Raw genomic sequence first — 12752 nt, 5'->3', positions numbered from 1 at the left:
AATACTAACCAAAATTCCAGCAGAAATTGTTTTTGAAGTTTCGTCTTGGAAATTAATTGTTGTATTATCATGTATATTATTTGGATATTGACCAAATGTTTTCGATGAGAATGAATTAGAACAATCTGATCGATTTGATGAATCTTTGAATGGTAAATCTTCGATTGGAAAATTGCGATTAGGTAAATGTTTATTTTTCGAAAATGGCATAGGAGGGCATTCTTTAATCTGTGAATGTGAAACTTTTAAAGTTCCGAAAGTATTATCAAAATAATGAGAAAGTACCATAACTTCCGTAGCTCTAACAGAAGAAAATGCTTCTTCATGAATGTAATCCATTTTAAATCCACTATAAAAAACGCATAAAAGATTTTGACAATTTAAAAATGCATTTTTTTGAATGATTTTAAGATGATTACCAAATTTTATAGTTAATAAGTTCTGACAATTTGCAAATGCTGATTCTTCAATTATATGTGCAGAAGGTATATGAATATTTTGTAAATGATTACAATTACAAAATGAATTTTCTTTAATTACAATAACTAATTTTGGTATTGTAAATCGAACATTTTTTTTCCCACGAGGATAATATATTAATGTATTAATACCTTTATCATAAATAATTCCATCATTATTAAAATTGGAATAATATGGGTTACTTTCAGAGATTCGAATTCTTTGTAATTGAGGACAAAAAATAAATGCATCATTAGAAAACGATTTTAATCCATAGCCAATAAAAACATCCAATAATTTCTGACAATCCATAAAAGCTCTGTTTTCAATGGATTTAACTGAATTTGGTATTAAAACTTGTTCTAATTTTACACAACTTGAAAATGCTTCCTCTTTGATAATTTCAACCGATGAACCAAAAATTACGGTCACTAAAACTATACATTTATAAAACGATTTTACTTCAATAGATTTTAAAGAATTTGATAAAACTATTTTTTCTAATCTAGTACATTCATAAAATAAACAACTTCCAATAGAAATAACAGAATTTGGTAATTCAATGTTTTTTAAGCCTTGACAACTATCAAATACATAATTCCCAATTTGATATAATGTGTTTGGTAATGTAATAATTGATAAAGCATGACATGACCCAAAGACATGATCTTCTATGATTAATGCATGGTGAATTATTATTGATGTTATTTTGGTACAAAACATAAAAGCTCCATTTCCTATAGTTTCAACACTTTTTCCTATTATAACTTCTGTTAATTGCATACAATATAAAAATGCATGAATGCAAATAGTACGAACTGAATTCGTGATAGTAATACACTTAGCAGAACATCCATTAAATGAATTAATTCCAATTATTTCTAAACCTTCGCCAAATTTAATCTCTGATAACCCACTACATTCAGAAAATGCATCTTCACAAATTTCGATAACAGAATCTGGGAAAATAATACTTTTTATTTTACTACATTTCGTAAATGAGGAATTTCCAATTATTTGAACATATTTTCCTAAAGTTACTTCTGTTAATTGAAAACATTCTGAAAAAGCATAATTTCCTATAATTTTCATATTGTCACCGATTTTAACTTTTGTTAATTTAGAATATGAAAATATAAAGTTACCAATTTTTATAACAGAATTTGGGAATTCTATATTTTCTACACCACTATTTTTAAATGCAAAACCACCTATAATTTTTACATTATTACCGATTTTAAGTTTTGCTAAACTTGTACAATTAGCAAATGCATATTCTTCAATCAAGGTTACTGAATTTGGAATTTGAATATTTTCTAAATTTACACATAATTCAAATGCATGAGTACAAATTTCAACAATATTTATACCAAGATCGACAGATATTAACTTATGACAATGTAAAAATGCATAACTTCCAATTTTAGTAACTGAATTGGGTATTACGATTCTTTCTAACTCCCAACATTCCCCAAAAGAACAATTACTAATTTTGGTGATACTTTTACCAAGTTTAACTTCGGATAATTTATGACAATCTAAAAATATAGAATCTTGAAATTGATACACTTTATCAGGAATTTTAACACGTTTTAAGTTAAAACAATTTCGAAATGCAGCACTAGAAATAGAATATATATTTTCGCCTATATCAAGTCTGAATAAGCTTGTGCAAAATTCAAAAGCACTAATTCCAATTGATCTTACCGAATCAGTAAGAATGATAATTTCTAATTCTTGACAAGAAAAAAATGCATAGTCCAAAATCATATGTGTATTTCCAAAAGAAATATTTTGTAGTCTAATACAATAAGCAAAAGAATAATGCATGATATTTACAATCTTATAAAAACTTCTGAAAATATCAACTCTTACAAGATTCGTCCAATTATTAAATGAATAATTACTTACTTCTTCAACACTTTCAGTGATGACTAGATGATGTGTGTCTTCCCTATAATCGTCAAATCCAGTTGTTGTTTGATTACGAATTTCTAGTCTTCCATTCATAAATGTGTGCGTTGATATTACTGTTCCAAATAAGAAAAACATCGCGCAAAAATAATAGTTTTGAACAAGCGATTGTATGCTATATATAAATTGATAAGCACCTGCCATACGAAAAAATGCTTGCTTAACTTTAAATTAAAACAATGTCAGTTGACTAAAACAGTATTATTCAATAAACTGACTAAATTTATATTTTATATATTATTGATAGAACTTCTTTCATTTTCATAATAACGTTCTTTGAATGTCAAAAACTTTTGGATAATTATTAAAAAAAATTCTCAAACTTATGTGATTTTGAGCTCAAAAATAAAATAATTTTTACGTGAAGCCAAACTTTGAATTTATTACAATTAATGAGTTTATAACATATGCTATAAAGATTTCTTCAAGATTTTTTTGACGTAGTAATGAAACATAATTTTCATACAAAATGAATAATAGTAAGTAAGTAATTATATTATATTTCATTAATTAAAAATATTATGTTTAAAGTATCTTGAATGTAAATTTTAGTTGAGGAAAAAACAAGAAATTTATTTTAATTTTAATGATTTTTCATTGTAAGGTTGAAGAGAAGTGTTATAAGGAGTAATGATATGATGTTCTCTTTTATAAAAGTTTTGGAGCATCAATTTATAAAATTTTGAAAAAATATTTATTATTATTTCCTATTAGTTCGAATTGAATTCATTTAATATTACAGAATTGCATTTTGAACACGACTTTAAAAGAAGTATTGTATGAAGCTAAAAATTATAAACTATGGAAATATGATTCCAATTTTCCCAAATCTTAAGAAATACGTTTATAATTAAATTGAAAGAAAAAATAAATATCAAAAAAATTTGTGAATGTTTGCGCTGACATTTTTTTTGTAACTAAAATTTACCACAATAATGATAGAAAAGGAAATTCTTGATCTATCAAAAACTATATACCAATTTAAACCATACAACTACAAGCAAGAATTGATAAATTCAGAAAGTCAAAGACATTTTACTCAGCAATGTGAAGAATTATCATCACAATTAGCCCAATTTCTATTTACCGATATTGATTATCAAGGTGTTTACGAAATAGTTCAAAGGATTCTCTCATTAGATCACGATTCATTTTATATTCCATATTGTACTTTTAATTCCAATTCCACACCAAGATTTCTCAAAATGTTTATTCACAATTATCCTAACACTCCATTATTTTATTCATCTTTACAGCTCTTAGAATTTCTTTCACGTGGGAGGTGTATTGAACAACTTTTTAATAATCAACTTGATCCAACATTTCCACAAGATTTGTTAAATTTTATTTTTTCATCACCAACAAATCCATATGTACATAATGCTCTTACGTGCATATGTAACATATCCAATTATTCTCGTCTTGGTGCAATGTATTATTTTCATCAAATGGTTCAATCACTTACAGTTTTTTTGAACTACGAAATCGAAGAGCCGAACTATGAAATCCTATTTTATGCTATTAGTGGGTATCTACAACAAGCTGATTTATTTGATGAACAAGAGATAATTAATTTGGCACAAACACTTTATAAATACATAAACCCAGGAATCAAAGCGTACCAAGTCCAAGGGTTATATTGTTTAAACATAATATTAAATAATTGGAAAGAAATAATTGGTAATGTTTTAAACATTGAAACTGTACCAATTTTAATTTGGCTAATAGAAAACAATGAAAATGAAAATATTTTAATAACTTCTTTTTTACTTTTAACGACGTTATTTAATTTTGGTTCGAATGAAATTAAAGAATTTACTTTAACAAAATTGAGTTGGAATTGGTATTGTCATGTGTGGAAAAAGACGAAAGATAATGTACATACACATATGTTAGCTTTATGTGAGTCTATGTGTGCGAGTTACCCAAGTTTAATTGGGTCATTATTAGCGAATAATATTTTGGTTTTATACATCGAAGAATTGAAAGTTTCAAAATTTAATTCAAAAATTTTAATCGTCAAATTTCTTTTCAAGTTAATTCAAAATGGCAACATTGAAATTTTGAACTTTTTGACTGCAAATAATTTCATTGAAATTTTGTCTGAATTATTTGTGGCAACTGAGGACAAAATATTAATTAATGCTATTATGAGTTTCTTTGGAAGCTATTTCGAGTTGGTTGAAAAAAATGTTGTTAAAGGTTCGTTGAAAGAATTGGATAATATTATGAATGCGATTGTCGAAGTCTATCAACACCAACAATCACAAGAAAATATGGATAATTTCATCGAGAAATTGGATCAATTCATTGAAAATTATCAATGAAAATAATGCTGAATCTTAAATAAAATATCATGTGAAGTATATTTTTTGAATTTTTTATAAATACCATTTTATGTAAGTATGAAAGGCATCTTGATTATGTAATTTAAATCCCCTTCCAAAAGGCTGGAAACATACAAATATAAAATGGAATTATTAAAAAAATAAGTTATCAAGAATATATGCATGTGTATAAGTTACATTAATTCCATATTGCAACTTTTCAAGAATTTGCTTCGTTAACAAATTTCACATTTCTAAAATCATTCACTTTGTTTGGAAATATGCTTATTTACAATACACAAAACTTCAAAATATAAAAGTATCTCAAAATAATTCAAATTATTCCAATTATAAAAATCTTTCTGATAAAAATTTTACTGAAATTTTTTTCTATATTACTGAAAAAGATAAAGAAAATACTGTATTGGTTGACAAGGATTTAAAAAAATTTATTCTAGAAGGCAAAGACTTATGGAACATTAATGTTCATATTCTTGCAAACGGATTGATTCTAATGATTTTTTTTATATAACAATATACACTGCGAAGTTACTTTGTTGAATATAAAAAGTATTTTTATTTGTATTGTTTAGTGGTAATAATTGACCCTTAATAAATGGTATTTATTTATAATAATATGAAATAAAATGAAATCAGAAAGAAGTTTTATTAAGTACAAATTTACTTCTATTTTTATTTTAATAGTCCATATTTATTAAACAATTTGCTGCTAATTGTTCATCTTTGTTACAAAAAAGATAAACTTGTATAACTGTAATTTCATCAAATCCAAGTTCTTCAAGTCTGTGAATTGCATCCATGTCCTCTTGAGTTAACTGATTGAGAATCGGATGCTCATTTTTAAACATTGAAGACATATCGGGATTTAATCCAAGAGCCTTAAGAAATGGCTTAGGGTTGTTTCTAATTTTCGAACAAAGTTTTGGATTTCTTTCGGCAATTGTTTGTAATAAGATTTGGATAGAATCTGTAGGATTTTGGAGAATCATCGATCTGAGTAATACCAATGGATCTTCAGCCTCTTTTTCCAATTCCTGTTTGATATCACCTGTTTCATCAGTTTTAGCTTGAGGTGGTTGTTCGGGTAATTTTTGAGCTTGTGGATTAAACTTGTAAAACACAATGATAAATCCATCTGTGTAGTTCAGTGTTTCAAGTTTGTCTTCTTTTTGATATCTTTGACCTTTATATACAAAAGAAATTGTACCAGAACTGAAATCACAAACTTCTTTTAGCATTTTCTCTGCTTCTTCGAGTGTTTGATCTGGGTTCATATCAAAGATGAATGATTTCCCGCTTAATAGACGAAACGAGACTTTCATATTATATATGTCAGTGAAAATGCTTTGAAATTAAATTATTTTAAGCAAAATTAATTTTGTCAAAAAAATTGGCCGTACCCGGCCACCTACACACGTACCACACACTTGATCAAACCATAAAAACATCTATATTTTGTCCAAGAGTTCTCTGTTTCAATGTTTAACCCCTGAAGGTATATCATTGAATTAAACAATATTATATATTTTTTATTTGGTATTTTCCGGCCAGTGACCATTGGGATTATTTCTTGTCCGGGGAACCGTAAAAAAATTGACGTTATCAAATCACTAATTCTCTTATCGCAAAAATTTTTACTCATTAACGATAATCTCATATCAAATATTTCGGGTCGCCCTTATTTTTCAATGCCTCGCTCATAATATTTTTAAAAGCTTCTTCGTTGTTTAGCACTTCCAAGAACGAATCAGCCAATTCCGTTGGTTGCTTCCTATTCATATTATAATACAATGGAATGATATCCCAAATGTCGTTTTCTTTCCTTTCAGCAAGTGCTATTACCGACGCGGTGTGCTTTGCTTTAGATAAAGGGAAGAACAAAAATTCGAAAGTTTTGCTCAATGATGTCACTCTCATATAACCAGCGTCAACACTATCAAGCTGTTTTTCATGACAAGACGAAACGCAGAATGCGATGAATTTAATAGATTTTGGAAGTTGCGTTAATTTAATTCTTATGGTTTCGTCATCCTCATTTCTACCCTGTTTCCCATCTTCATCCACTTCGCAACCATATGGACAATTACCACTATGTTCAATAGATCCATTATATGCGTTCAAGTTTGAATAGTAAACAACTCTTGAGATTCGATAACTGTTTGATTTCGTAAGGCAATATGTTACACATGATAAGTCGATATCACAATTTTCCCATCCTAATGCAACAGAAATTGAAGGTGGCGAATTAAGTCTAAGGAAATCCAGAGCTTGCAGTAAGGTTACGGGGTTCTCTGGGATGGATATTATTCGTTGCCATAACCTTTTGGATGGGTATAACACTTTTGAAACACATGAATTGATGTCACATGACATGTCATATATGAGGTTGTTTGTTGACACTTTTTTTATGCCGATGGGCGAAATGGTCACTGGGACAAGTGTGAGAACACCTGGTGAAACATGAACTGTAACTTGCATGACCATTATGTGATGAAATATGTTACGAACAGTTATCTGGTTTCCAGTATAAAATTCACAAAAATATGGAATAGTCACAAAATTAACAGTAACATCCCCAATGTAAGTGGTGGAAGTGATAAAAATAACATACAAAGAATGGTTAAAGAGAAGTCGGATAAATGGAGTTAATCCACTAGGACCATATAATAAAGTATTAGAGCATTGGAAATATGGAAGAGATTCAATGTTAGTGTTAAGCTGTGCGCATTTGATGTCATTACCAGCTTTGGTAAATTCGCGTGTGTAAATTTTAAACTCAGATGGTTCTGGAAAGAATTGTTCTGGATAGGTGAAGAAGATATGGTATCCATAGCAATCTTTGATATGATGATTAAGCATAAAATTTTTTTCTGGGAGACAAATTTTTATTGTGATCGTTGGTTCCAATAAATTGTCTGAAGATTGAGAATTCTTGGTTATCACAGGAACCTTAATGATTTTGTCATGATCTTTTGGCTGAAGTGAAACAAAAGCACTCCCAATCCATTGATCTTTGAGGAGTCTATAATGATCATAAATATTCAAAACTAATTTTTCGGCGTAAAAAAATGGAAATACAATTGGTTTGCTGAAATCGCTGTCCCAAACTGGATTTGAAGTTTTTTTAATGTATTCATTTTTACCTAATGAAAAATGTAAACCTAAAGAATCAGAAAAAACACAAACATATGGATCTGGAAGTGAACCAGAAGAAGGATTTGAGAGATTCTCAGCTGAAGAGATGAAAATTTTAATCATTGATTTAATTGACGGTTTATTTATCGATCGATATTTGAAAGGAATGATCGTCAGAACGATACGAAAAGTGTCATATGAGTTTTGAACGTTAAATCTTGGAATTTGCTCAAAGCAAATACCTAATTTTTATTTATCATTTGTTATTTCACAGGCCAAAAAATTGCTGATTTATGCATGGATATAAAATAGTTTATTGAACACTGTTTTTTTTCTGTATTCATTCAAATGTTTTATTGTAAGAGGGTTAAGATATATGAGATTAAGAGATTTGCCCTTAAGGTTTAACTCAGGCTGTTCACTTGATATTATTTTTTTCAAATCACTAACTTCTCTACTTGAAAAAAAAAAAAGAATTTCTTTTTTAATAATATTGCAATTTACAGAAAAAGAATTTCTTTAAAGAAGGATCCCCAGTTTTCTAAAATTTTTACCTTTTCTTCCACCTCATCAAGTGTTTCATTTATGTTTGTAAATTGATTATTTTCAATTCTTTCACAAATGAATCAAAACTATCTGAATAATTGGGATCATTGCTTTTTGGCACAAATAGTATTGGGTATAAAGCTACAGTATCAATAAAATTTGGGCATTTTTCTTTGTTTCTTCATTCATTTATTTCCGAAATTCAAATATTGAACCAAATTGTTGTGCCCGTTTATTTTTTGGCGCCAAAATTAACGAGCTTCAGAAATTTATTTTCATTTTTTTTTTCTTTTGTTCATTTTCATCTCATCGTAGTTGAATATTATTAACTATTATATGCATATCAATGTACAAAAGAATATTGGAAGAAGGAAATAAGTTTGAATCAACAAAACATCGATCGATTCATTTATAAAAAATCCCAACGAAACAAAGAATAAAACCATGAAAAATATTTCAATTTCGTAAAATAATAAAACGTTTATTGAATGACATTCACCCAATTTTTCAAGTTGAATCTTCTTTTGAAGATAGCATTTTTTCCGGTATTTTTTTAATAAGCTCTTGTAGTTCCTTATGTTTCGAAGCCACCTTTACAATTTCGTTGATCAATTCCTTAGATATCTTATTTCCGTACAAATAAGTATTAATTAGATGCTCAGCAATTTCTCGGTTTATTGCCGCTGCTATCAAAATGCTGGCAATTAACGGTTCACTGTCAGACTTTATGACCAGCGCGTCAATCAAATCAATTGGCAGCTTTACACCTTCTGTACACATTTCAGCGGCAGAAATGTAAGCGGCGAATCTTAGCGTGTTATTCTTTGATTGCATATGCGCTTTCAGGGTATCAATTTCGATCTTCTTCGCTTGCTCCATACTAACTAAACATCTGATGGCAGCAACACACATCATAGGATCTTCATCATTAACAAAATTTATACATTGTTCAGCTAATGTTTGGGTTTTCTCTTTTGGTATCCCTTTTTGTGCTGCTACTTCAAGCGCTAATTTTATGTCATTATGATTTAACGCATGTAAAGCAGCTTCAGCAGCAAAGCCATTCTTACATGCAACAATTACAAGCGTAGAATCAACATCATCATTACCTGTGGGGATAGCAGCTATGGCTGTCTGAACTATCTTTGGCGGTAATGAATCATGTGGGAGTTTACGCAGTTCTTCGGCCGCTTTATGTACATAGTTTGTACTTAAAAATACACAAAGCCCTCTTCGGTATAAGTCAGGATATGTCTTTTGATCAATCTTCATAATGGGATCCCAACATCGCTGTAATAAATCAGGTGGCACTCCATCTTTTTCTAATGTCGTTATAAATTCTTCAATTGTATCTGATGAGACATTGATTTCATCCTCATTGATTGGCATTGAAGATAACTGTGTTTCAATTGTGTCTTCGACTTCGTAATTGTCTTGAGCTGAAACTGAGTTAATATATTTCATGACAAATTCTTTGTTAGCTCCTTCCAAAAAGATATCACCGTTACGAAACCGGCGTACTATTTGACTGAATGATGGTCGCATTTTAGGATCACGATCCCAACAATCTGAAATCAATGTTTTTAATGGAGCTGATACATTTTGTGGAAATGGAGGTCTCATGTTATTAAACATAACCATTGCTATGATTTGTGTATGTTCTAAGCCTTGATATGGTAATTGACAAGTTAATAATTCCCAGCAAAGAATAGCATAAGCATATACGTCAATTTTGTTGTCATAACCACTTTCAGTGTTCATTAATTCAGGTGCCATCCAATGTGGTGTACCTACATTCCGTGTCATGATGTCATCTTTAGTTGCTCGTCGCGAAAAACCGAAATCCGCAATTCGAGTCAAACCGTTTCTATCGAGGAGAACGTTAAGCGATTTCAAGTCACGGTGAATGATGTGGCGAGAATGTAAAAATTGCATACCACGAGCTACATCAAACATTGCTATGGTGCGCATTGTTTCATTTAGCTGATGGTTTTTATGAAGGTCTTGATAAAGATTACCATTCGGCATCCATTCTGTAACAATCCAATATGGTGGTGTAGCTGTGGCTCCTACAAATTTAAGTAATGTGGGATGTTCAGCAGTAGCTAGTATACTTAGTTCACGTTGAAATGATTGAAGTTTTTGTCCAGTAAGTTTTTTGAATTTAAGTTGCTTAATGGCTACTTCTTGGCCATTACGCTTGTCATAACCATAATAAACAACAGAGCTTATACCAGATCCTGTTTCTTTTACAATTTCCATATCTGAATGATCAATCCTCCATTGTTGATAATGAACTGGAATGGGGGATATGGCTTGGCTAGCGTTAGGAGAGTCTGAGTGTTGAAATTGTTTAAGAAATGATTTGATAGAATTGAGTCTTTCAGCCATTATTGCAGCAGTTGGATCATTTGGCTGTGCAACATATTGGGAAAAAGAAGTAGCTATAGCATTGAGATCTAAGATATGAAATTGAAGCCACTGGTTTGAAACAGGATCAAAAGCTTTTGCTGCCTCTTCATCAATGATTGATGTTATATCATGAAGACGTGAAGACATGGAACATAATTCTGCTGCAACTGATGATGATGGATTTTCTAGAGCTGAATGAGCCCAATTTTGAATCATATTTTGTCCGAATAATAATTGATATTCTCTAGCCATATCAACTATTTGACGATACGCATCAATCTGTTCTTGGTTGATTGGGTCATCTGTTGAATTCTGTGAAAAGATGTTGATGAAATGATGAAATTGATAACATGCATAAAAAAATTTTCTACGGTGCGCAACTGTTTGATGGGCTAGACCTTCTAACTCAGAACAAATCCGTTGGAGTTCTTGAGCTAGTTCTGATAGTTTTGGAACCTCATCTGTCATCCTCTGTTGCTAAAAATTGAATTAAAAAAAATTGTGTCTACCAAAATTTCTCACAAATACTGGTTTGCCATTGCCTATAACCTTCTGAAAATTAATAACGATTATTTCTTGGGGAAAAGTGACTTTTTACACTTTCGTTTTTACTGTGTTTGTTTAAATTTAGGAGGATGACTACAACAGGACATTTAAATCCTTTTTACCAACCAAAAATTCATGACTTGGTCATAGGAATAATTGACAAGAAAAATGGAGAAGAATGGCTTGTTGATATCGGATTTTATCATTTTGCAATTCTCCCACAATTATCATTCGAAGGAGCAACAAAAAAAAATTGTCCGAAGTTTAAACATGGTGATTTAGTTGCTGCTTTAGTTGAAAGCGTTCCAGAAGCAGGTGAAGTTGTTTTAACATGCATTTCAAAAAAAATTCCAAATCTAGGTGGATTAACAGGAGGTACTCTCCTTCGTAGTAGGATGAGCGACATTGAAAGGGTAATCCAGTATGGGTTTCTTGATAAAGTTTCTCTTGAGAAAATCTTCGCAAAAAATGGAAGAGTTTACATCAAAGGTGATCCTGTAAAATGTATACAAACAGTTCATTTCATACTAACTGCGCTTAAAAGCGATGACCCAGTCTCAGTATTTGATCAAATGTTGAAAGATACAAAATAAATATATATGTTATTATTAAATGCAGATTACACTTTTATTCTTTCTTGTCATTTATTTCTAATTAATTCCATTAAAGTTTTTTCTAATAAAGAAGAAAAATAGATAATCAGCCGTTTATTCCTTTGAAAATTGAATATAACGATACGGTGGTTTGGGAGGTTTGGTCCTCCTTTTTTCAAATGGCTCGCAGAACAAAGAAAGTTGGAATTGTCGGTAAATATGGCGTTCGTTATGGCGCATCTCTCCGTAAGACAATCAAGAAGATCGAAATATCACAACGCAAAAAGTATCCATGCCCATTCTGCGGAAAGACATCAGTCAGAAGAACAGTTGTTGGTATTTGGAAGTGCCAGAAATGCGGAAAGGCAACAACAGGCGGTGCTTACATTCCATCAACACCAGCAGCTCTTACAGCCCGTGCTGCTATCAAACGTCTTCGCGAAGCACAAGCTAAGTAAACTGATTCGATGATAATTTCCTAAATCAGAACTGCATGAAAAAATATCATGTTTTTTTACATTTTTTATTTTGTAATTTATAATTCGATTTTTTTTTCTTTTCATGCAAAATCAAAAATTATTTATTAGAATTATTTCCTTTCAATCCTTTGTTAGTTTGTTCATTAGTTAAATCCGCAAGAATCGAATTTCTTGTGTTACTGAGAATAATTTAACTGATTTAACAATTCTTGAAAATAGTTATTCAATACAAAAATGAATATGAACATATCATTAAATTA

General features: G+C 30.1%; 5 protein-coding genes across 5 annotated transcripts; 2 read left to right on the top strand and 3 right to left on the bottom strand.

Annotated features, from left to right (window-relative positions):
- Positions 1 to 5458: 5458 nt before the first annotated feature.
- Positions 5459 to 6103, bottom strand: GO595_006519 (UV excision repair protein Rad23; the record flags this gene model as incomplete). Its single annotated transcript, XM_067919881.1, has 1 exon — positions 5459 to 6103. One exon carries the CDS (start codon positions 6101 to 6103, stop codon positions 5459 to 5461), a length of 645 nt encoding a protein of 214 aa, XP_067773397.1.
- Positions 6104 to 6434: 331 nt separating this feature from the next.
- GO595_006518 (stress protein) lies at positions 6435 to 7640 on the bottom strand (the record flags this gene model as incomplete). Its single annotated transcript, XM_067919880.1, has 1 exon — positions 6435 to 7640. The coding sequence occupies one exon, from the start codon at positions 7638 to 7640 to the stop codon at positions 6435 to 6437; it is 1206 nt and encodes a 401-aa protein (XP_067773396.1).
- A 1329-nt stretch (positions 7641 to 8969) lies between these two features.
- On the bottom strand, positions 8970 to 11342 carry GO595_006517 (TKL family protein kinase; the record flags this gene model as incomplete). Its single annotated transcript, XM_067919879.1, has 1 exon — positions 8970 to 11342. One exon carries the CDS (start codon positions 11340 to 11342, stop codon positions 8970 to 8972), a length of 2373 nt encoding a protein of 790 aa, XP_067773395.1.
- Positions 11343 to 11509: 167 nt separating this feature from the next.
- GO595_006516 (Exosome complex component RRP40) lies at positions 11510 to 12013 on the top strand (the record flags this gene model as incomplete). The annotated part of the gene is made up of 1 exon (XM_067919878.1): positions 11510 to 12013. One exon carries the CDS (start codon positions 11510 to 11512, stop codon positions 12011 to 12013), a length of 504 nt encoding a protein of 167 aa, XP_067773394.1.
- A 179-nt stretch (positions 12014 to 12192) lies between these two features.
- On the top strand, positions 12193 to 12471 carry GO595_006515 (60S ribosomal protein L37a; the record flags this gene model as incomplete). The annotated part of the gene is made up of 1 exon (XM_067919877.1): positions 12193 to 12471. The coding sequence occupies one exon, from the start codon at positions 12193 to 12195 to the stop codon at positions 12469 to 12471; it is 279 nt and encodes a 92-aa protein (XP_067773393.1).
- Positions 12472 to 12752: the final 281 nt, after the last annotated feature.

The sequence above is a fragment of the Histomonas meleagridis genome (assembly GCF_020186115.1).
Source record: "Histomonas meleagridis strain 2922-C6/04-10x chromosome Unknown contig_44, whole genome shotgun sequence".
Lineage (NCBI taxonomy): Eukaryota > Parabasalia > Tritrichomonadida > Dientamoebidae > Histomonas > Histomonas meleagridis.
Note: the sequence above shows the minus strand (reverse complement) of the source record. Positions and strands in the feature narration are given on the sequence as shown.